Here is a 26,387-nt window from a genome sequence, read left to right as displayed (position 1 = left end):
CTTTGTATAGATCCTACTTTGTTGCATTTTCTGCAAGTTTCACCTTTAATCCTCCATTGGTCTGATGAATGTGAGCCCCTGCCACAATGGTAACACAACTTGGTTGGCCAGACAGGCCTCCGTCTAGACGCTGCAATTTTGTTCATGCTCCCTTCTGACTGCAACTGAATTACATATCTGTCTGCGGTTTCCATTGATACAGCTATTTCAACTGTTCTTTCAATTTGTTCTTCAGTTAGGAGCCATTTTTAAATGCTTTCTTGTAAGATTCCACGAACTAAAGAATCTCCCAGTGCATCATTGAGCCCATCACCGAACTGACAATGCTCAGCTGATCTTTTCAATGCAGCCACACAGACTGAAATGGACTCCCCTTCCCTTTGATTCTGCTTATGAAACCTAAAGTGTTTTGCAATCCACAATGGATTTGGTTCTTGATGTCCCTGCATTACTTTCATGATATCAGCAAAGCTTGTTTTGGCTGGTTTCGTTGGAGCTATCAAACTTCTGAGCAAACAGCATTTGTTTCCATACAATGCAATGTATTACTTTCTCACCAGCTATTCTATTTGCTTTACAATGTTGTTCAATTAGTTCAGTGTGTAATCAGATGCTCCAATCATTCTGATGGAGCCAGTCATTTCTGCTCATTTTTATGATTATTATCACACAGTACTCATTGTTTATGAATGTGAATTCTTCTCAGGTTTCTGTTTTAAAAAAAATTGTTTGTTTCCCTTTCCTCCTTCCAAAGAGACACAACAGGATTTTTAAAAAACTCATCTATCTTACTGCACTTCGGTAGTCATCTTGGGTTCATTTTAAAAATACCCCATCAGCACTGTTATGTTTTGTAACTCCAAAACATAAAAACTATTCAAAATAAAAATCCAGAATCTGGAATAAACTATCTAATTTTGTGTTTACTTTAAACGAGTTGTGCATGTATTATGCAGTGGTGTGATGTACTCTTGTAATCAATGCATTTCATATACTCTCACATATAATGTGCAATGCATTGTGTAAACAGCATAGGATACTTAATCAAACAATATATTTTCAATATTACTCAAATATTACTGAATTACTGAAAACTAGGGGACATTGCTTCAAGATTCAGGGGAGAAGATTTAGGATGGAGATGAGGAGAAACTGTTTTTCCAAGAGAGTGGTGAATCTGTGGAATTCTCTGCCCAGGGAAGTAGTTAAGGCTTCTTCACTAAATATATTTAAGATACAGTTAGATAGTTTTTTTACATAGTAGGGGAATTAAAGGTTATGGGGAAAAGGCAGGTAGATGAAACACAGAACATTACAGCACAGTACAGGCCCTTCAGCCCTCCATGTTGTGCCGACCCATATAATTCTTAAAAAAAAGTACTAAACCCACACTACCCCATAACCCTCTATTTTTCTTTCATCCATGTGCCTGTCCAAGAGGCTCTTAAATACCCCTAATGTTTTAGCCTCCACCACCATCCCTGGCAAGTCATTCCAGGCACTCACAACCCTCTGTGTAAAAAACTTACCCCTGATGTCTCCCTTAAGCTTCCCTCCCTTAATTTTGTACATATGCCCTCTGGTGTTTGCTATTGGTGCCCTGGGAAACAGGTACTGACTATCCACCCTATCTATGCCTCTCATAATCTTGTAGACCTCTATCAATTCCCCTCTCATTCTTCTACGCTCCAAAGAGAAAAGTCCCTGCTCTGCTAAACTTGCTTCATATGACTTGTTCTCCAAACCAGGCAACATCCTGGTAAATCTCCTCTGCACCCTCCCCATAGCTTCCACATCCTTCCTATAATGAGGTGACCAGAATTGAACACAATACTCTCTAAGTGCGGTCTCACCAGAGATTTGTAGAGTTGCAACATGACCCCTCTACTCTTGAACTCAATCCCCCTGTTAATGAAGCCTAGCATCCCACAGGCCTTCTTAACTATGCTATCAATCTGCACAGCGACCTGGAGGAATGTATGGATTTGAACCCCAAGGTCCCTTTGTTCATCCATACTCTTAAGTAACTGACTATTAATCCTGTACTCAGTCTTCTGGTTTGTCCTTCCAAAATGCATCACCTCACACTTGTCCGGAATGAACTCCATCTGTCATTTTTCTGCCTAACTCTGCAGTTTGTCTATATCCTCTTGTAACCTTCAACAACCTACAGCTCCATCCACAACTCCTCCAATCTTTGTGTCATCCACAAACTCACTCATCCTTCCACCTCTATATCCAGGTCATTTATAAAAATCATAAATAGCAGGGGTCCCAGGACAGATCCCTGCAGCACTCCACTAGTAACCGACCTCCAGGCAGAATACTTTCCTTCCCCAACTACCCTCTGCTTTCTTCCTTTAAGCCAATTTTTTTATCCAAACAGCCAAGGCTCCACTTACCCCATGCCTCATGACTTTCTGGATGAGTCTCTCGTGAGGGACTTTGTCAAATGCCTTGCTAAAGTCCATGTAGACCACATTCACTGCCCTACCCTCATCAATTTCTTTTGTTACCTCTTCAAAAACTCAATCAGGCTCATGAGGCATGTTCTTCCCTTCAAAAAGCCATGTTGACTATCCATGAGTAGACTGTACTTCTCCAAATGCTCGTAGATCCTATCCTTAAGGATCCTTTCCAGTAGTTTGCAGACCACTGATGTAAAACTCACCGGTCTATAGTTCCCAGGTTTCTCCCTATTACCTTTTTTAAACAAAGGAACTACATTTGCCATTCTCCAGTCCTCCGGCACTTCCCCTGTAGCCAAAGAGGATTCAAAGATCATAGCTAATGCTCCTGCGATCTCTTCTCTCAATTCCCACAACAACCTGGGGTGTATCATATCCAGCCCTGGGGATTTATCAATCTTAATGTTTTTAAGAAGATCCAGCACGTCTTCTTCCCTAATCTCCACATTGTCCAGCACACAGGTCCGCTCAACTTCGACCTCACCCTGATCAAGATCCTTTTCACTTGTGAATACGGAAGCAAAGTATTCACTTAGGACTTCCCCAACCTCCTCTGCCTCCAGGCACATGTTGCCCTCTTTATCCTTTAGCGGTCCCACCTTCGTTCTCGTCATCCTCCTGTTCTTCACATACGCATAGAATGTCTTGGGGTTCTCCTTAATCCTACATGCCAAGGCCTTCTCATGCCCCCTTCGAGCTCTCCTAAGTCCTTTCTTTAGCTCCTTCCTGGCTACCCTATCTTTCTCATGAGCCCCTCCTACTTCCTGCTTCTTATATCTAACATATGCTTCCTTTTTCCTCTTGACGAGTTGCCTCACGTGTTTCGTCAGCCACGGTTCCCTTTTCCTACCATTTTTTCCTTGCCTCAGTGGGACAAACCTATCCTGAAACCAGCTCAAGTGGTCCCTAAACTTCTCCCACATTACTTCTGTGCTTTTCCCTTTGAACATCTGTTTCCAATTTACTCTTGCTAGTTCCTGCCTCATCCCTTCAAAGTTAGCACTTCCCCAGTGAAGCACTTTACCATTTCATCTGATTTTATCCCTTTCCATAGCTATGCTGAAGCTAAGGGAGTTGTGGTCACTCTCACCAAAATGCTCCCCCATCAAGAGGTCTGTCACCTGACCAGGTTCATTACCCAGAACTAGATCCAGTATAGCCTCTCCTCTCATGGGCCGGTCCACATATTGTGTCAGGAATCCTTCTTGAACACACCTGACAAATTCTGCCCCATCTATCCCCCTTGCACTCAGGAGGTGCCAGTCAATATGAGGGAAGTTGAAATCACCCATAACTACTACCCTGTATTTTGTGCACCATTCTAAAATCTGCCTACTTATCTGCTCCTCAGTGTCCCGAGCGCTATTTGGGGACCTATAGACTACTCCCAGCACAGTGATTGATCCCTTCCTATTTCTGACTTCCACCCAGACCGACTCAGCGGACACTCCCTCTGCAGCGTTGTCCCTTTCCATAGCCGTGATACTATCCCTGACCAGCAATGCCACTCCCCCCTTTTCTACCTCCCATCCTATTCCTTTTAAAACACCTGAACCCCGGGACCTGCATCATCCAATCCTGCCCTTCCTCCAACCAAGTTTCAGTAATGGCCAGAACATCGTAGTTCCACGTACTAATTCATGCTCTAAGTTCATTCTCCTTGTTCCTAATACTCCTAGCATTGAAATAGACACATTTCAACCCCTTTAACTGGCTACAATTATGTTTCGTCCCCTGCCTGTCCTTCCTCATCAACTCAGAATTCTTAGCATCATGCCCTTGTCCTTCTACCTTAATCCTTGCACTCACATTCTGATTCCCACCCCCCTGCCAAACTAGTTTAAACCCTCCCCAACCGCTCTATCAAACCTGCCCACCAGGATATTTCTCCCCCTGAGATTCAAGTGCAACCCGTACTTTTTGTACAGGTCACACCCGACCCAAAAGAGGTCCCTAGATGGAGCTGAGTTTACGGACAGATCAGCCATGATCTTACTGAATGGTGGGGCAGGCTCGATGGGCCGGATGGCCTTCTCCTGCTCCTATTTCTTATGTTATGTTCTTACACGTTACAACTGAACAGTCATTGGTGTGCTGTATACAGTGCTGGTTGGCCAGCTACAGGAAGGATGTCATTAAGATATGGCCCAGTTGTCTTCATTGGTAGAGACACTGAGTACAAGAGCTGGGACATTATGTAATGTTAGTACATGAGGTTGGTGAGAGACTGTGTTCATTTCTGAGTGCCCTTTATAAGGAAGATGCAATTAAGCTACAGAGGGTGCAGGAACGTTTCATAAGGGTGTTGGTGGGACAGGAGAGCTTGAGGAAAGACTGACAGGCTGTGACTGTTTTCCTTGAAGCGAAAGAGGTTGTGGGGTAACCTGACAGAGGTTTATAAAATCTTGAGAGGCACAGATAAGATGGATTTTTTCCCAGAGTAGGTGAGGCTAAAACTAAATGGCACAGGTTTAAGATGGGGGGGGGGGGGGGGGGAGGATTTAAAGTGGTTCTGAGGGTCAAACTTTTCACACAGATGTGTTGGATATATGGAATGAGCTGCAGTGGTAGAGGCAGGTACAGTTATACTTAAGACATTTTGGACAGGTTTATGGATAGGAACGGTTTGGAGGGATGTGGATCAAATGGAGGCAAGTAAGAGTAGTTGAAGGAAATAGCTTCATTGACAAGGGTAAACTGGAACAAGTGGCCTGTTTTTGTGCTGTGTAACTCTATGACCTGATGACTCTAAAAGTCACATTTATTCAATATGTTCTGCCTGGTTCTTCCAAGAGCTTTTTTGGCAAAGTGTTGAAGGGGAAAGAATAGTGAGGGCTAATAACTAGTAAATTGGGTTGTGGATTGTGCTAATGAGGGAACAGGAAACTGCAGATAAAGCGTAAAGTAGAGACATGCAACACAGCAGAGATATCACTCAAGTTTCAGGTACTCCATTAATTATGTTATAGCAAGCACCCGTTGTTATAATAGAAAACTGGATATACTGTTAGACCTGTGAATAATCAATTAATTCTGCAACCAGAACTTAATTAAGTCCTTCTGTAATCACCATTCTGTTATCAAAATGTAGTTTTACTGATAATCTCTTCAACTGAGTGAGTAAAAGCTGTGTCTGGTTCATACTCAGATAGATCAACTTTGACTGGTCTCTGGTGCACACTACTTTTTAATAAGTCACCTGTTGTTTTGAACACCAACTCTTTTTGTTCCTATGCAAAGTAACTTATAGCAAAATTGTATGGTACAGATCTTTATTCTTGGTTTATCACAAATGCTAGAGGAGCTCAGCAAGTCAGGCAGCATCTATGGAGAGGAAAAAAAACGGTCAACGTTTTGAGCTGAGACCCTTCAACAGGACTGGGAAGGACGGGGAAGAAGCCAGACTAAGAAGGTGGGGAAGGGGAAGGAGTACAAGCTAGCAGGTGGTAGGTGAAGCCAGGTAAGGGGGAAGGTGGGTGTCTGGGTGGGAGACGGGGTTTGAAGTGAGAAGCTGGCAGATGATAGGTGGAAGAGATAAAAGGCTGAAGATGAAGAAATCTGATAGAAGAGGAGAGTTACCACGGGAGAAAGGAAAGGAGGGACACCAGAGGAAGATGAGGAAAAGAGAGGGGTAAGTGGGGAATGAACATGGTGAATAGAAAATGAGAGAAGGAGGAGGGGGAAGAAATTACTGTATATTAGAGAAACCAATATTCATGCCATCAGACAGAATATGAGGTGTTGCTCCTCCAACCTGACAGTGACTTTATTGTGGCAGTAGAGGAGGCCATAGACTGACGTGTCAGAATGGGAATGGGAATTAGAATTAAAATGGATGGCCACTAACTACCTTTTCTGTTGCTTGATGAAGCAATCCCCCAATCAGTCTAACACTTCGTCTGGTTGGGTATTCCATATACAACCACCCCCAGTGTGGAAAAAGTTGCCCCTCGAGTCCCATTCAGATCTTTTCCCTCTCACCTTAAGACTATATCCTCATAGTGTTAGACTCCCCTACCCAAGGAAAAATACTGTGACCATTCATCTTGTATCTGCCCCTCATGATTTTATAAAACTCTACAAGATCACCCCTCAGCCTTCAGGCATAGTCTATCCAGCATCTCCTTATACCACAAACTCTTCAGTCTTGATAGCATCCTCATGAGTCTCTTGTGTACCCCCTTCAGCCTAATTACATCCAAGGCAATCAGAAAACTGGTTTTGACCATTCTACCATTTCACACTCTGCCAAGGTACACAGATCTCGATATTTCTATCAAAAGCCACAATTAACTTTGTAAGTTGAAATGATCTGCACAAAGTTAATCATTAAAATATTAAAAAAGAACCTCAGTCCCCTTCCATCTAATATTCTTTGTTATTAGAACCTTTATTGCACTGCAGATTAAAAACATTCCATTGAATATAGGGACCAGCTGGGCTTTGATGTTTCACAGTTGCTGATACGTCAACCTGCTGCGAAAGGTCATCGAGCTGTGATCCTTGCCCTGCAAGGTCACCTGATGCTGCTCTTTCTCCATCCTGTGCTCTGACCCTTAGCTCATCACATTGTGCGGTGGGGAAATGCAGACCCTGTTATTGTAGATTCAAGCATGAAGTGAGAATATGCTGTCATTTGGCTCTCTTTCCCTTTTGGTCCTGCATCGATTAAAATTTATGAAGGAACTGATTTCTCTGCAGCAAATTGCTTTTCTAACCTAATTATGTTATTTTGGTTCTTTGATTCTGTCCACTTCAGGCATTGGAGCTTTAACCTAATTGGCTTGTGTTGTAAATTGGTAAAATACTGCAGACTCATTGTTTACATTTCATAATATATTAAAAAGAGTTCACGTGTCTGTGTGCTGTTTAAAACATTTGGAAATAAATATGGGAATTCAGTAAAAGTGAGTACTATGCTGTTGAAAAATCCAGTGGTCTTTAAGCAGCAAGAAACTATTCTGTCCTACAGCCCACCTGTGTGTGAGGCCAGTTCCACACAGATGCTCTTTGAAGTAACTGCACACAATGGCACAGAGAACTGGATTGCAACCCCAGTATCAACATGGTATGAGAATCCAAACCTGGCCCCGATGCTATTATTTAACTTTGGGAATTGGCATGAAAGTTGGAAGAGTTGCTTCATAGACTAGTCAAGTACAGCCTCATTTGGTTATAAGTTTGTTGGCATGATATTGAGTTATTGCATCAGATTCCTTCATCAACATCCCTGGATCTTCAGCACTTTGATATGGTGTCAGATTAATGTCTGGTTGCTCTCAGGTTCCTCCCATTGTTGCATCCCTGTTCTCCACTCATTCATATCCTATTTCCTTCTGGCCCAACGTTTTGCCCACAACTGAAACTTAAGCAAGTCATAGGACACTACAGCATAGTCCAGGCCCTTAGGCCCATGGTGTTATTTGACTTATAACCTACTCCAAGATCAATCTAACCCTTCCCTCCCGCATAGCTCTCCATTTTTCTATTATCCAGAGTTTCTTAAATGTCCCTGATGCATCTGTCTTTACCATCACCTCAGCAGGGTGTTGCACACACCCACCACTCTGTCTAATAAAACTCAAGTGTTACTCTTTGAACCTCTCTCTGTATTTCTCACCTGTGCACTTGTAGCTTTACTTGTTAACAGCTCCTGCAGGATGAAAAGTGGACTATAGAGGTGAAATACCTGCTGAGGATATTTTTGCTGTTTATAAAATCACTCTGTGAATTAGGAAACAAAGACTCTCTACTGGCTCTATTTTTACAATAATCGCAAATGTGAATTCATAAATTATAGTTAAGTATTTTGAGATGCAGAATTTTATTAAATATCGTGCCTATGCTTCAAAAATTAATTGTTAACTGACATGTTACGTCATTTAATAGTATAACTAAAGTTTACCGTAAGCTGAACTTTTAAAGAGTGAGTAAAACATTTGACGTTTTCAAACTATTTCCATAATAGAACCGGTGACATCATATAATGACAGGTCATCAGGTTTAATCTATACTAGACTGTAAAAACATTAACTTCAGCTGCAATATAACTGCTATCATCCTGCCCATCCGAAATAATGTAAAATCACTGGCATCACAATAAACATCATTGGTGTGCCATGGTAGCAGTTAGCATGATGCAACACTATTTCAACTTGGAGTATCGGAGTTTGGAGTTCAATCCCAGCAGTCCCTGGCAGCTTCCATAGACAGTAAAAGGATATTGAACACATAATGCTTTGTAAGGCTTCCTGAAGGATTAGTGTTGGCCAGTAAGCTGAAGAAGAACTCCTTTACAATTCAAAGGGTATCTTGGAGTATCCATTTCTATCTCTGAGAAAATTCAGGGTCTCGCTTTACTGGAAGATGGAAATCTCTGACAATGTAGTACTCCCTAAGTTACAGGCCACATCATTTACATGCCTGGCACAGGCCTCCCAGCCTATTCTGAGCCCCATCACAGAAAGAGATAATGAGCCAGACAGACGAAAAGATTCAAGGATGTGTTCAATGATTCTTTGAAGAAATAGAACATCCTCACCTCTGGGAATCTTTAGACCGTGATCACTCAAAATGGACAGGGAATATTTAGGATGGTATTGCGAATGTAAGGAGCATAGGGAAGCCCTTACAAACATCAGAAGAAATGTACCACTTCCCATATCTCCCACTCATCCAATTCTTTGAAGACCTCCAGCCCCATCTGTGGAAGAGTTTGCAGGTCCCTCATTGGCCTCAGTAATAACCTCAGAGCCAACGAAACTGGAGTGAAAGCAAGTTAGCCTAGACACTAGTGGACTGTAAAAAATATTAATCCAGGTTTTGTGCTCAGAACATTGGTATGAGCCTTAAACCACAACCCTCAATCTCAGAGGTAAGAGTACGAACACAGAACAGAGGCTAAAACCTAATGGTTGCATTTTTAAAATCAATACAACACAATTTACGCTAGTTTTATAAATGAGCATTGACAATATTGTTAGACCATCCAGAGAAGAACACCATGGCTCTGTACTAACGTGGCATTTCATTTTTCCGTAAACTCCATTCTCATGATCTTTGAGTAGTACCATCAATTTTGAACAGAACTCTGGGCAAATTGAGCTGGGCTCAGTTCACATAGAAATCTTAAAAGTTGCAATCAGGGTATTTCTTCCCATGATCTCTGTGTCCTCACATAACAACTGCACACACGAGACAAAATGAAAATGTGGCAAATTACAGAGCTACTTAATTGTCTTTAACAGACTGTTCAATAAAAATAAATTCCACACAGGCGGAGAAAGGCGGGACTCAGCAAGAAGCGAGAATCCAGAACAATTACAACACATGCGCTCACTTTTAATTAGTTACAAATTACGAGTCACTTTAGATAAGAATCTGAGTTCTTTATTCATTTTTGGTCAACAAAGAAATCAGGTCTTGGCATTTTGTTCCCTCAAACTGAATGAAACGAGTGAGTTATTTTGCAGCCATGACCTCCCCCCAGCAAGCTTACTGATGAGATACAGAGGGCACAGAATAAATGCAGATTTCAGTTCTGTGGCAAGGATTCATCTTCCAAATGGTATCCAAATGCATGAACATTTAAGAGTGTGTGTTATTGCAGAAGGTGTTAGTGTACATACAACCTCTGCTTGAAGTGTGGGAAATTAAGAAGATATAGTTTTATCATTTTGAAAAAAGATGTTGAGGTGCAATAAAGAGATATATTTCCATTTCTAGTTCCAGAATTACCCTTAGGTGATAAAGAATCACTGCAGGTAGGACAGCAGCCATTCAAGAAGACAGCTCAATACCAACTTCTTAAGGACAATAAATTCTGGCTTTGCTGGCGATGCATAGAGCTCAAAAAGAATGAGTCATCAAACAAGTAGCTGGATCCTAGCAATACTCCCTCTAGCCTGCCAACTGTGGGCTTTAGCCACCATCATTGAACAGCAGTGACCACCCTTCAATGTCTACAACAAAATTATGCACCAGTGTGGCATTGTTAACATCTCACATTGTTTCTTTTACATTAGAAACAGTATTACAAAATGAGCTCCCTAGAATCACCACTGGAAACAGACCAACTCATTATAATTCAGATCTGAGAGCCTGGAGACAGAGAAGACTGAATTCTCAGCTTGTTCACATCCTTGGGATGGGCCTATGAAGTTTTCTGAAAGAAAGGTCACTTGGGTGTTGTTTTGTTTGGGTTTTTGGTTTCTATAGAGGCCTGAAACTGGGCTGCTTTTAACTCAAAGACTGAAGAAATACCAGGCACAATTTCAACAAATTCTCTGGATGAAAATTTGTGATTATCCAAGAATAGCTTAATATCAAAAGGCATTACATTGACATCACAAAATTATCTCAGGTACTGCCACTGGAAGTTTCAAGACAGGTTGTCCTGATTTTGTAGCACTATAAGTAGTTAAATGAATCTCATTACTCCCAGTTAACACACTCACCATATTTTAATTTGTAGTAGGAGTCTGTCTGGCTTTAAACACAAATGAAATCTGAGTGACTACATTTTCCATCAGATAACTGAAACCAGCAACAAAAGCATGTAAACTAAAATCATTAGGAAATTTCCAAGAAGGCAGATTGTGATGTGAACAGCCAATGTGTATGGAAATTCTTGATGAAAAGGAGGTCGGAGAACAGCAGTATAAAAAATGCAAGGATATACAGATTTTGCTATTTACCCGCTGACATCTTAGCAATGCGGCATTTGTTCCTCCAAAACAAAACAACATCCTTTCCCACACAGCAATTTGGCACAGTGACTGATGAATTATAAAGCTCTGTCAGAATGTAAATCTTCACTAAACTCTGCACCCAAGAATACGTCTTTAAGCATCAAAGATTTGCATGTAGAGAATAAAGAACCCAAGCCACATTCTTTGAAGTCCACGCTTGGAATCCTTGACCAAGTCAAAACACTCCGCACATGTTAATTTGGACACTTTTACAGAATTTAATGAAAAATTTTCCCACACAGTGGAGTGAGCCAGTTCTATTCACACTGAGACATAACCATTACTAGCCAATGAAGATCATTTTCCTGCGCCCACAGATGTAATAAGGAAGCTCCAGAATGTGTGCGCAGGATGGGATTTTGAAATAAGTTGAAATGTTAAGAAAAATGCAATTAAATTTCAATCATTCAACAAAAAAAAAACACATACTTTACATTTCCTATTTATCATCTACTTAAGAAACAAGTCCTGGCCAGAGAATGTGTTGAAGAAATATTATGAATTCCAAAAGTAAGATACAGATCTACTCACCAGCCTTTCCTTTTTCTGATATCATCGGCATTGCCTACAAAAATATATTAAAATAAAGTAATAAATAACATTGTAAACTACTGCAGATAATTTAGCACAATAAGCCAATTCTCAGACTGTTGGTTATTAGAATGGAATTTGCAATGCTCTTGTGGAGACAGACAGATGGAATGAAGCATAATTTGGATGCACCTCAATTAGACAATCCCTATTTGGCCTAGTTCTGATGTTGAAGTTTATTACTTATGTAGAGTAAAGTTTCAGTGACACTTCACCTCACCATTGGAGAGAGGATGACTGCACCTGGGACTAGCTGGGGTGTTCGTTCACCTAGATTTTTTACCTTAGGGAGAGGGGCATTCATGATCCAGTGTAAATAGTGGACTTTATATGTGATGGAGTGCATCACAGACTACATTTTAAGTTGATTTTTTTTTTGTCTTTGTTTTCTTTCAACGTACAAGAAAATTTAGGTGATGATAATGCTAAGAATGGGATTTTCTGTGATACTAGAGATAGTTAAAGGAGTTCAATTTATAGGTTATTTAACTTCAGACTGCACAATTTTAACAGATTAGATGTGCTGCAAATTTAAAAGGAAGCATTAACTCCTTCAAGTGGTGTTCAAGAGAACCCCATACATATTGGTGATTTAACTAAATGGTGAGATGCATGAATACCACCATCATCCCCAAGACGTGTGGCAGGTTGATGTGAAGCTGCTTTCTGGCATCAAAGTCAGAATCATACAATACAGAAGCTGGTCCTTTGGCCTACTGCACCCATGCCTGTCTACACCTATCCCATTTGCTAAACTTTTGAGCCTCTCTGAGAAGACAGTTTAGAGATTTTTGGACTTCTGACAATAAAGAGGTTAGGAGGGTGGTTGACATTGGAAATCTTACCCAAGCTAAGGAAATAGATCATTTTTTAAAAAAAATTTCAGGACAATGTTACTGGACTAGCATAAAATTCTTGGGGAAGTAGCTGTTCCTGAATCATTGAGTGTGTGCCTTCAGGTTCCTGTATCTGCTTCCTGAGGAAGTGATGCACCATCAATTACTCCCTGAGACGTGATGCGAGATATCGGCTTTTATTGACTGGAAGAAAGAACAAGCAGCAATTGACCACCATGCTACATCCTGGAGACTGAGGGGCAGGGCTCAGGCCCCAATCGCCTTTATACCGGGGTCTGTGGGAGGAGCCACGGTCAGTCAACGGGGGGGTGTGTCCAGACAGGTATATGTAGTTCACCACAGGAAGCAATGAGAAGGCGGCATGTCCTGGGTGATTGGGGTCCTTAATGAAGATGCCGGCTTTTTGAGGCATTGCTCCTTGGGGATGCCCTGGATACCATGGGGACTAGATTTGTTCACCAAACAATGAGAAAAACTCAACCACAGGAATTGCCACATGACCACTACCAATACTGGTGGCTTGAGAGAAAATCAGGAGAATTTTGGGCTTGTTAGTTCAGGGGAAGATGCCTCAGAGGTAATGCTATAAAAGTATATGTGTCTCTTAAGAATATAGAATATTAATCTGTATCTCTTTGTTTGGATTAAACCACAGGAGTAAAACATAACAAATAAAAGGTAATTTACATGATGAGTGATCAATATGTCACTGCAGGACTTATATGAGTCCAGGACAAAGAGGCAGGCAGGAAAGATCATTGTGGACACCACCCACCCAGAAAACTGCCTTATCCAGAGGCTACATTCTGGAAAGCGCTACAGGGTTATTAAAACATCACACCATCTTAAAAATGAATTCCCCCAGGACGGTAATCAGATCAACCCTTGTAGTTAGTCCTCGCCACCACCCCCCACTCCACCATCCTCTATCTATTACTCTCATCACTATTGCATGGTAAACTCCTAAAACCCCTTTTTATAATGCTGGTTATCTTGCAAATACATGCTGCTATTTATGTATTTATGAACATTTTTATTCTATATTTGTCCTTTAACCTCTAACATTATTTTTTATATAATTCTTTATGTGTTGAATGTTGCACCACAACAAATTCCTAATATGTATAAATGTATAGACAGTAAAGCTGATCCTTGCCCTTGTCCTAATGGAATTTTAGATAAGATATTTAGGAATCATTTTGATACTTTTTAGGAGGGGGGAACCATCAGTTCTCTCTGAAATATTAAATTATGGAGATGATGAATATCCATTTTCATCAAAAAGTAACTTATGATTTAGAAAACAATGCTTGCTGCAGCCAAGCTCTGTGCAGATCAGTAAGATGGCCAAATCTTTTACATCCCTTCAGGTACTGAGCAGAATAAGCTAATACAGAGGAACAACAAAGCCCCTGGCATCAAAGGCAATGGCTGGTCACATGCTGCCGTGCGCTTTTGAACTCACTGCATTTCTCCTGGCAACCGCGATCCAGCATGAAGGCAAAATGACCCGTCCTGTCTCTGGTGTCCATGCTCCACATGTGTTTAATTTGGATTTCACAGGTCTAAGGATTGGAGCATTGCAAATATAGAGGGCCCAGATAATTAAGAGTAATCTGCTCCCATTCTGAATGGAGCTAAATTTAAAAAAAAATGGTTTTGTCTCTGGGAGTCCTTATATGCTGCTAAAGTTTTAAATGCCTACCTAAAAAGCCCTTTAGCTGCACAATCTTGCTTTTTAAATTGGATGGTGCTTAAAAGAAGTAAAGTACATTCTGTATACGTTTATATTGCCTAGATTTCTTCCAAATTTGAGGTTAATGTTTTCAGTGCAATTCCTTCACAATAACGGTGAAGAAGAATATAGACCAGTGACATAAAAGTTTTCTTACATAGAATCATTGAAGCAAAAAAACCACTTGAAAAGCTTTTTAAACGTCTATCATTGCACTTTTCTTAAGTAGGAGCTAATGTTATAGCTTAAAATACTATTGTCCACAACCATGAAAATTTCTACTGACGTTCAAGGGGAAAAGAAACATGGATTCACCCTAAGGATGAAGCATTTAACTTAAAGGTCTGGGTGAAATTGCAGCATAAAAATAATAACAAATCAGCAGTTCCTTTAACTCACACTGAATTTCCACTTTCATTTGAGACCAGTTTTTACCAGTATCGTGTTCTTTACTTTGACTATATTAAAAACAAGAACGGTTTACTCTGAATTTAATGTTAAATTATATTTTAGCTATTAGCATAAGGTAAGTTCTTGGTTTTCTAACTGTAAAGCATGAATCTTGTTCTCACGATTTGATCCCTGCCAGTTTGACCCAAAACTGGTTTTGACCAAGGATCCTTTCAGCAGAGGCATCACCTACTGCCCATGGCATTGGTTTTTCACTTGAATCAATGGCCGACTTCCCATGTTGCACAGTGGAGGTGGGAGAGAAGACAACTGAGCCTAGAGCTTGAATCGTGAATTGTCTGTTATTTTAGGCAGTGTGTAATCCAACTTCGACCCTAGATTGAACTGAAGATCATCTACAGGTGAAGTTGGGCCAGATGCAAATATTGGACAGGCATTTCCCAGCATGTGAGCCCACTTGCTCTTTCCCTAGCAACAAGTAGCGTCAGTTGTCTGACACCTTGAGTTCCTGTCCATACCAATATAAACTGGAGTAGAAGTTCCACAATAAGACTGCAATAGAACAATAGAACATGTTTAGGAGTGCACATTAACTTTTGCATTTCTTGCTATTTAAACAACCTGCTGCCATCAGAAGACCAGTCTGGATGCTTTCAGAACTGACTGTAGCTGTTCAGACACTTCACAAAACCCCAAGTGCACTCTAATTAACAGGAGTGCACTCTCCAGCGTTTAGTTACAGATATATTCGTTCCACAGGTGTCTCAGTGGCAACCGCACTGGCGGCTCTTCATTATGCAGATTTCATATGGCCATGGCTTGCCACATGGGCCTCAAGTGGCATGCCATCTGCAAAGAGACTTCAGAGAGACCACATCCTCCCTGGTCCAATTTGATAAACACCATTTTCTCAAGCTCTACATCATATATGTCAAACTCAAGGCCCGCGGGCCAAATCCGGCCCGCGGTGGAATTATCTTTGGCCCGCGAGATAATATCTAATTACTATTAAAGCTAGCCCCAGTAATCGAAGCGCCTATGGCGTATGATATGGCTAATGCTGAGTTTATTCAGGTACCAGGTTTTCAGGGTTTTTAGTGTTTATTCAGCAGTCTTGCTCGGCAGTCTTCTTCATAAGAAACGGAATTTGCAAAGTGAAACACTTTGTAGTTATAGCAGAGACTGAGACACATGAGAGCAGGCTGAAAAAACGGAGGCAACGAAAGCTGCGTTGGCACGCGTCCGACTGATCCGGCCCGCATGAAGCTGCATTTTGCTCAATCCGGCCCGTGACCTAAAATGAGTTTGACACCCCTGCACATCATCTCTCAGCTTCAGTGCCACAAGATCTTTCCAAGTGACTGCAGCAGATGTGACAATAATAAACCCAATTCTCTCAGTTTATTGCTTACTGGTGAATCAGAGGTTCACTTGGGCAGTTGCTTTTCAATAATAAAACGGATATCACTTTTTTCACCCCAGTTCAGAATCAGATAGTAAGTTTTGGCAGTTAGCCAGGAAACTTGTCCTTGTTGCAATTTCATCCAATACCATTCCCCTTTAGGTTCCTGATGAATTAAACCCTCCGAAGACTTGGTCTGAATGCCTGACACCAGCAAAACAAAAGAATCAGTCTTAACATCTATTAAGGGGAGGGAACAGATTCTGAGGCTGCAGTCTTCCTTCAGAAAAACTAAAGAAACAAACCCAAAAGCATATGGAAATAATGCCTTGAGTGTTCTAAACTAACTAATTTGTCACCTGGTCCTCAGTAAATAAAAAACCCAATAATTTGTAACAAAGATTTGGCACACAATGACCAGCCAATTTGCTCAAATGCTCCAAGTGAACACAAATAGGATGTATTCAGGAAAGAGTCAATTAAGTGAGATTAACCCAGCATGCAATGTAGCAGGAGCATTATATAAAAGTGACTTACTGTGGAGATTTTATGCCCCTTAACATTTCTACAAAATCATTGTGAAGAGAAGATGACTGCAGCCGAGACAATGGTTTGCCCTTTCGTATCAGTGAAGCCGTCTGTCTCATTTGATACTAACACACTGTGGCTCCAAGTTATATGAGCAGACTACTGTCTCCTTACAATCTATGACCAACACAATCTTTTCTGTTTACCAGATAAAAGAAGGGCACGATTTTAAAAAGTTGGCAAAAGAAAATACTTGTTAACAACTGTTAATCATTAATTAAGGTACCTTAGGCTTCTCCAAATTTAGGGGTACCCTTTGTGCTCTGGGATAAACGGCTTGAAAGGAACAACCATCAGAAGTTACACTCTGAGTAATGAGAGGGAGAGCAAGAATTAATCTGTTCTCTCTGATCACATCACTGATAAGAACATAGTCTCACTCTTAATCTGTCCATCTTCAGCCTGCCCTCAGAAACTCATTGAACATAATTTGATGTTTATGAATAGCCACTCTAAGAACTTGCACTAAATCCAAACAAGTCTGCATAATTGCACGTTGGTACAGATTAAAACTAAAGTGCCACAAAGTTTTATTTAAAACCACAAGATTACAAAGCCACAGGGAAGGGAATCATTTACATTGTGATGTGTGTTGAGATATGGCAACCTTTAATTCTTTAATTCCCTGACATCTACTTTTCTGTTTGAATGAAGTGAACCTGCCTTTTCAGTGTTTTCAATGCTGCTTAATATAAATGATAAGTAAAGTATATAGGTGAACAATTTTAAAGTCATACAGCATGGAAGTAGCCCAATTGGGTCCATGCCAACTAAGATGCCCATTCCAGCTACTTCCATATGGTCATGTCTGGCCCATAATCCTTTGCTATTCATCTACCTGTCCCAGTGTCCTCTAAAGTATCTGCCTCAACCACTTCCTCTGGTTGCTCATTCTTCAGTGTAAACCTTATAAGGATTTTGGTAACAAAGTTCTGAAGCTAGAAATATAATACCGCATTTTGGGGTGGAAATTAATATATAAACTGCCCATTTTCAAAGCATAAAATGTATGTCAAGCTGTAAGAACTTGGAAAATAGAAGCATATAAAACCTAGAGCATAATACAGGCCCTTTGGCCCACAATGCTGTGCTGAACATGTATTTTCTTTAGAAATTCCCTAGGGTTATCCCTAGCCCTCTGTTTTTCTAAGCTCCAAGTACCTATCCAAGAGTCTCTTAAAAGACCCTATTGTATCTGCCTCCACCACCATCGTTGGCAGCCCATTCCACGCACTCACCACTCTCTGTGTGAAATACTTCCCGACACCTCCTCTGTACCTGCTTCCAAGCACCTTAAAACTGTGCCCTCTCGTGTTAGCCATTTCAGCCCTGGGGAAAAAGCCTCTGACTATCCACACGATCAATGCCTCTCATCATCTTATACACCTCTATCAGGTCACCTCTCACCCTCTGTTGCTCCAAGAAGAAAAGGCCAAGTTCACTCAACCTATTCTCATAAGGCATGCTCCCCAATCCAGGCAACATCCTTGTAAATCTCCTCCGCACCCTTTCTATAGTTTTCACATCCTTCCTGTAGTGAGCTGACCAGAACTGAGCACAGTACTCCAAGTGGGGTCTGACCAGGGTCCTATATAACTGTAACAATGTTGATCCCAGTGACAAGTTCATGGGTTCTAAAACATATTCTGACCCTTTGACCATATAGATAATTGCCCAAGACTTTTAAACAACTGGATTTTGAAATTTATTTCTGTTGGTTAATGCTTATCCTGTCCATGAGTTCTTATGGCCACAGGGAAGAGGAAGTAAAGAAACTGTATTTTTTGAGCTTTTCTTTAAAGATATTGGGGCACTCAAGAGCTAATGCAGTAAGGGCATAGAAGACAAGGGGTGTAATGCAGGTTAATCAGAATAGTGTAGGTATGTAAGAAGGATGGTGTGGACTTAATGGATCAAAGGGCAATAATATATGGAAATGGTGCTGATGGGAAGGATTGCCCTTGAACTTAATGAATAATGAAGCAGACACAAAAAGCTGACTGGCCTTCCATGTTTCAATTTTTAGGCTCTTTTCATGCTGCGGTTATTATTCCCAAACAGCATCACATTCCCAATCCAAAACAGCAAACTCCCAACCACACTCCTAGGCATATGTGCGGGAGTTGCCAACAACTGGCTGGTGAACAATGTCATTACTCTGATCAATGCACACATTGTGCCTAACACACTGATGCCTAAGGAGCAAATTCCATTGACCATTTTGAGCATTGCTTTAGAAACAATTAGACATGGAGCCTCTAGCCTGGAAACAACAATGGCTAAATTTACCTGATAACAATTTTCTTAACTTCCATCTGATCCTCTGCAAATTTTAGAGGTAATTTATTATAAGATGTTATGTATGAACCAATTCAAGGCCTAATGTTCATTATTGCATTTAGTTGGTGTAAACAGGAAAGCTAAATAATACTTTAAAATAAGAGCAAACTTGCCTAACTTTCAAATGCTTATGCACACACACATCATTCGATTAGCATCGAGGGAAGGAGCATCTGTCAAATAAATATTTATATTTGAATGTTGGATTGAATGCTTGCATGGCACTGACTGGGGACTTGTCTGTACTCCAACCTAGGTGCAAAAAATCATGTAGTTATTGATCATGGATATTACAATCATGGGCCCATGTAAATAAATACATATTCATTGTCAAAATTAGTGATTATTTATTACTTAGGAAATTAAGGCCTTTTCCTCCTAAAAGTGTGTTGTTTGAAGAATGTGCTATACAAAAATACTTCATTGTTATTTAAATATTTTTCAGAGAAAATCCTTCCTGAATATGATCATTTCTTATTGAGAAACTTAAATGATGTGCTGGGACATACAATAATTCTATTTCAACAGACATTATTGATAAGAGACAGGAGACAAAAATAACTTTGGAAACTCTGTAAGTGTAATAATAGAAGGAAGTATGCTTGGTTTGAGGACATAAACAGACAGACTTGGCACTTCCGAAAACTATGCCCGAGTTCTTTTAAAATGCAAAAGTTACTATGTGGTGAAAACAAAGGAAAACATAATTTGTGTGATAACTAAAGTAGTGTTTGATGTTTTTAGAAGTTTTTTAACACCATATTTCACACCAGGAAGACAATGCAGTTGTGTAGTGGGCAATGCAATGCTTTGAACAATAGTGATATGAAATAGGAGTGCTAAACAGACAATGTCATGTGCCTGCAGATGGTATAAAATGGTGCAGGAGAGACAGGCCACTTTTACTATCTACTGTCAGATTCTACTCCTGTTCATCCACTGTGATCAGAATTAATTTTGAGATGGTATTTATTTAAGGGGATTTGAATCTGCTAAGAAATGCTTGATGGAGCTCCTCAAGACTGTTCATAGAATCATAACCACACAGAAATGGCTCTTTCAGACCATATGTCGCTAATCCCATTTGCCTACATTAGGCCTGTAGGCCTCGATTTCTATTCTATTCAAGAACTTGATTATAGGAGCTGTTACTTGCAGTGAGTCGTGCCAGATTTAAAAAGCGACTGGGGCCAAGATCACTTGGGTTATTTGGCAATTGGCAGGGGAAATAAAAAGTAGTATGGTTTAAGTGGAGCGGACATTGTGGGTGCAGCCATAGAGTTAGAATGGGTAACTGAGGATTTGGCAAGAAGCTGAGGCTATGTTGAGGTTGAGGTTTCTGTCAAGTTTCTATTTCTTTATTAGTGTCTAGCTAGAGTAGTGAGAACGTGGAAGATCTGGGGGACCTCCAGTCTCCCTGATTGCTATACTGTATCTGTGAGAAGCGCACCTAGCTTCAGCTACTTACAGAGCGTGTTAGGGAACTGGAGTTGGAGCTGGATAGCCTATGAGTCATTTGGGAGAATGCTGAAGTGATAAAGAGAAGGTGTAGGGAGGCAGTTATATCTAAGTTGCAGGAAGCAGGTGGCTGGGTGATTGTTAGGGGGAAAGGGAATAGGCAGGTAGTGCCTATCCATATTTATAAAGACATTCATGCATGAATGTGTCCTCACAAAATCATTCAGAGTCCTTCTAACCAAAGCCCTGGATGAACCAAGAGATCTGGAACCTGCTGAGGCCTAGATCAGCAGCATTCATGGCTAGCGACCCAGGTAAGTACAAGAGGTCCAGATATGACCTCCGGAAAGCCAACCTAAATGCTAGGTGGCAATTCCAGACCAAACTTGAATCACAGAAGGATGCTTGACAGCTGTGGCAGGGCTTGATGCTATCACCTCCTACATTGTAAAGCCAAGCAACAGCAAGATTTTGCTCCCAGATGAGTTCAGTGCCTTTTACGCTCACTTTGACTGACAACACCACTGTTGCCGACTAAATCAAAGGTGGTGATGTATAGGAAGGAAATCGAAAATCCGGCTGTATGGTTCCACAACAACAACCCGTCACTCAACATCAGGAAGACCAGAGCTGATTATTTACAACAAGAGGAAGAAACTGAAGGCCCATGGAGAGGATCTGTAGCTTTAAACTCCTTGGCGGGGGATCTGTTGTGGGATGAGCAACAGAGGGCTTGAAGTGCCATTTCAAGGAAGGCATAGGAGTGCCTTTACTTTCTTAAGGTTTACGCAGATTCGGCATGTCATCTGAAACTCAACAAACTTTGGGCACTTTTCCTTGTAAGCTCCCTGTAAGCCCTGCAGCTTTTCCCTGCATGGGTGCTTGGCCATGGAGTAACTAAAATACTCTACACACACAACCTTTGTTGTCACACAGCTGGAATAAAGACAGAAGAGAAAGAGTTTATGAAATGTGGAAGATTTTCTTTGTTGTACTGTATGTCATTATACCCTTCAATTAATAAATAAAATCAAATGTATGTGAGTTTTGAATTTTCATTTTAAATATTCATTGTATGCATATTACAAAAAGACATTTGAAGTGCTGTGCAGTTTTCAGGTCATGTACAAATTTCCTGCGCAGAGCAATGGTTGGTCCACGCAGCTGTAAAAAAAATTAGAGGGAACATTGGGAAGAGTATCCTGACTGGTTGCATCACAGCTTGGTTTGGAAACACCAACGCCCAAGAATGGAAAAACCTACAAGTTAGTGGATACAGCACAGTCCTTCAGAGGAAATGCCCTCTCATCACCGAGCTCATGTGCAAGATGCACTGCCACAAGAACGCAACGTCTAGCAGCAAAGACTCCCACCATTCAGGCCATGCTCTCTTCTCTTTGCTGCCATTGAGAAAGAGGTGCAGGAGCTTTAGATCCTACAACACCAGGTTCAGGAACAGTTATTACTCTCCAGCCATCATGGTCCTGAACCAGCATGGATAATTTCACTCATTTCAACACTGAACTGATTCCACAACCTATGTATGGATTCACTTTCAAGGACCCTACTATCAATGTTGTCAGTGTTGTCTACCTATATTATTTGTTTGGTTGGTTGTTCATTTGTTTGTATTTGCAGTTTGTCTTCTTTTGCACATAGGCTGTCATTCTTTGTGTATTTTTTTCATTGATTCTATTGTATTTTTTGTTCTGCAAGGAAATGAATCAGGGTAGTATATGGTGATACACATTCTTTTATAGTAAACTTACTTTGAATTTTGAACTTTGTAGAGTATCCCTGTGACAGTTCCCCTCACCAACAAGTATACCTCTTTGTATACTCTTTAGGTAGATGTCCTACCAGAGGGAAGCCACAATGATCAGTTCTCTGGCACTGAGTTTTTCTCTGTGGCCCGGAAAGGAAAGAGGAGAAGAGGACAGGATGGTATGTTGCCTCCCAGATGCCAGGGTCAGGGATAATTCAGATTGGGTCCACAGCATTCTTAACGGGGAGGATGAGCAGCCAAAAGTTGTACCTGTATATATCGGTACCAATGACATAGGGATGAGGTTCTGAAGAGAGAACAGGGAACTAGGCAGGAAGCTGAAAGCAGGACCTCAATGGGAGTAGTCTCTGAAATGCTACCTGTGCCACACACCATGGCGTAAGAATAGAATGATACGGCAGATCTTTGCGTGGCTGAAGAATTGGTGCAGAAGGCAGGGTTTCAAAATTGTGGATCAATGGGATCTCTTCTGGGGAAGGAATGTACTACACAAAAAGGATAGTTTACACCTGAACCTGGGCAGAACCGATAACAGCAAAACACAGATGATTTTTGTTGGCTGCTGTAGGTGCTGCATGCATATTACTGATTTTCTATCATTCTTCAGCTTCTCTTGCTGTTATAGGAAGGGAATGTTCAACCTGATTTTGGTGCAATTTTCCTACTCTTTCAAATCAAAGAAAGTGGTGATGTTTACATACTGTAAAATTTAACTTCATGTTGGCTCTGCAAATCAAACCTTTTGATAAGATATAGGTTTTCACAAGTTGAGACTTTTTTGCAGGATTTTCCACTCAGACTTCTAGGCAAATCTCTTTAATCTGTCAGTAACTACTGAAAAATGGCTTTCGGAGATAAACATAATTTGGTCTACTTGTTAAGCTGGCTGGTGGTGTATTGGCATCCGCACTGGACTTTGAGGTGTACGGTCTTGGGTTCGAATTCTGCTGGCTGTTTGCCTGCTTTCCATCCATGCTGGGCTGAGCATCGAGCTAGCAACTCGGCCTTGTAAAAAGCAGACAAATGCTAAAGAAACAGCATGGCTGCCGCCTGATACACCACAAGGCGTGGAAAGAAACAACAACAACTTGTTAACTGGCCACAAAGGTAAACCTATGCCATGGAACTGTCTCAATCCTGTTATGATCAATTTGAGAGCTGAACTCCAGAGTTAGAAATGTCCAATTCATACCTGACTCCAGACCTACAGAACCGTGTTTCACTCTAAACAGAAATGATTGAACAAGCCTCCATCCAGGAAATCATTATATTTACATTCATTGTAATAAGATCTACACATTGCACTTCAGCATGTTTCTCTCCTGAACAAAATGAGATAGTGAGAAGCACTTCAGAAGACGATAGAATTTGTCCATTTGATCCTTTTGTAGCTGTTTCTTATTGTGCCAGAACATTGCCAAAGACTTGGGATGTATGTGATGTTGGCACTGGCATATACATTGCCCATTCCTAATAACCCTGAACAGTAATTGCTGGGATATCTTTTGACCAATTCCAGTAGTTCTAAAGTCAGTAGTCACAATTAACTCAAGTAATTGCCAAAGCTGAGTCAATCACATCATTTAAGGTAGATATAGTTATTGTCATAGTTGATCATATTAAAATGGTTTGGAATGTTTATTTGATGTTGATTTTTATTCTGCTATGGAAGTCAAATGGACAGTGTAGCAGTCAGCAAAAGAAACAAAGTAAAATCTATGCAGTTCTGGACTAGGAATTAGGAATGCGTTGATTGAGAATTTATTGTGATAATTTGTTCTCTAATGCTTAGCACGAAAGGTGCTCCCCATGTTGCATTACACACAATGCGCTGGTGGAGCTTGGCAGGACAGGTAGCATCTAAGGATGGCAACAAAAAGTTGATGTTTTGTGCCGAGACAGTCCTGATGAAGGGTCTCGCCCTGAAGTGTCGACTATTTATTTCCATCCATAGATACTGTCTGACCTGCTGAGCTCCTCCAGCACATGGTGTGTATTGCTGCAGATTTCCAGCATCTGCAGTACCTCTTGTGTCCCCCTTTTTATTTCCTATATCCTCTTCTCTTCTTCTATTCTTCCCCTTCCCCTTGTCCCACAGCTCCTTAGCTGAGCTCAGCCTGCATGATCATGAGCTATGTGCTCATTAGTGAGCCAGTATTACTCTGATGAATAGTTCCCCTGCCATTAGCACAAGTGACTAGATGCAGCAAATTTGACATTGTCAGAGCTGGCTGGTAACTTTTCTGGAGGTAGAAGCTGGGGCTGTGAGTTTGGTGGCCGCAAGCCAGTTGTGTGGAAATTTTAGGGGATCAGAGCACAGATTTGGCTCGTGGTGATGGTTGTAGGACTGGTGAGGTGGGTGATGGCTTGGTGGAGTCTGGTACAAATTGATGGTGAAGGTATGGTTGGGAAGGTGAGACTGTCTTTTTAAGTGGTGGGAATTTAGAGTCAAGGAAAATCTTCACTCCAGAAAGAAAACAAAATGATTATGCAATTGGATTTCTAACATGTGACTTCTGTTAAACGCACAATGTGCTCTTGAGATTGAGTTGCAAGTTGGGGTCAAGAACCAGATGGTCAGGGAGAACTTCTTGTCTCCCATTAGATTAGTTTTGTGCAGAATTCAGTGATAGGGATACGAGGATCATAGAATAAAAGCACTGTAACTGCCAACCAGATAATACCCAACTGCATGCTCAGATGCTCAGGTAATGATGAATTTGAATGTGCTTTCCTTAAGACATTTGAATGGAATTACTGTCTCTCATTCGCATTCGGAAACCTGCAATCCCTCTAGTTACATCGAGCATCTCATGATGCATGGCTGTAGTTTGTATAGTTCACTGATGCACTTTGGGGTAAAAATTTTCAGGAATGTTAAGAAATTATATTTTAATTTGATGAGTTGAGTTGAGAAACCATGCAAGTACAAGATGAAAAAGTTTGAAAATAGCAAATGAATTCAATTCATACTATCATTTCATTGAGATATCCAACATGTTTTAAATTAATTAAAATACCTATCTCTGAAATATTGCAAGGATTATCACAAATTAAGAATTCCTCTGCTTTATCCAACATTTGCAAATACTCTGGCATGTACAGGGGAGTTGAGCAAGCACATTACTATAAAACACTTTGATAAAGGCAGATGACATTTTACTTCAGGGATCACTGCTGGCATGTAAAATTGATGCAGTATATGGTCTTTGTACATACAGTACACATATTCAAGAGACAATCAATTAATCAGCTGTATTAATTAATCATACCTGTAATTTTACAACCTTTGCTTACATCAGAGGCTAGTCAACTGTCACAAAATTCCCAAAAGGATTATCTTGAAAGGTTCACAAAATAAGTTGTAAATTTGCCTGACCTGGCAGTGACCGATAAAGTAAATTCTTCACAAGCATAATAAAAACAAATTTATATACACTGAATTCCATTTGGGTTCTCGTGGCCAGTTCATTAAAAAACAACCCAAATGAAGTTACTGTTTATCAAGCCAACAGAGCTAGACAGTGTTTCTGTGAAACAGAGCCAGTTCTGGACCAATGATCTCATCAGTTTTAAATACTGTAAACAAAATGATAGTACAACTTTCTCCATATTGTTTACATTTTTGTGCCAGAAGATGAGGAATGACATTTGCTCTTGGTTCTATGTCCTAAATAGGCTCAGGAGCATTAGCAGCTGGGTGAACCAACAGCAAATAATAGTCTCATATCTGTCAGTGAACAAACCAAAATCTAAATCCTACCCGAGTAATTTAAGAAAATTCCCAATCATGCCATCCGACCTTAACAGAATGTTAAAAGTTAACTGCTGTGTTGAAGCCAATAGTATATTCTGACCAACCAACAAAACCAAGTTGGTTGACAAATCAAGTGGTAATTCTGACTGAAATAACAGCAGTGGAAAAGGTGAATAATAAAAACAGTTTGCCATGAACAACATTGGTTTATAGGGAGACCGCTAAAATTGATACCAAGAGCGCA

The 26,387-nt window shown here is 40.7% G+C and overlaps 1 protein-coding gene across 2 annotated transcripts in view; it reads right to left on the bottom strand.

Annotated features, from left to right (window-relative positions):
* Window positions 1-26,387, bottom strand: part of dlc1 (DLC1 Rho GTPase activating protein) — a 459,645-nt gene that overhangs the window by 199,752 nt on the left and 233,506 nt on the right. For both annotated transcript variants that reach the window (XM_073064603.1, XM_073064602.1), the window contains exon 6: window positions 11,750-11,783. In XM_073064603.1, coding sequence (XP_072920704.1) covers window positions 11,750-11,783 — 34 coding nt within the window. The remainder of the gene's footprint in view (window positions 1-11,749; window positions 11,784-26,387) is intronic.

Source organism: Hemitrygon akajei, chromosome 13, assembly GCF_048418815.1.
Source record: "Hemitrygon akajei chromosome 13, sHemAka1.3, whole genome shotgun sequence".
NCBI lineage: Eukaryota > Metazoa > Chordata > Chondrichthyes > Myliobatiformes > Dasyatidae > Hemitrygon > Hemitrygon akajei.
The sequence above is the reverse complement of the archived record's forward strand: the minus strand, read 5'-3'. Positions and strand labels throughout refer to the sequence as shown.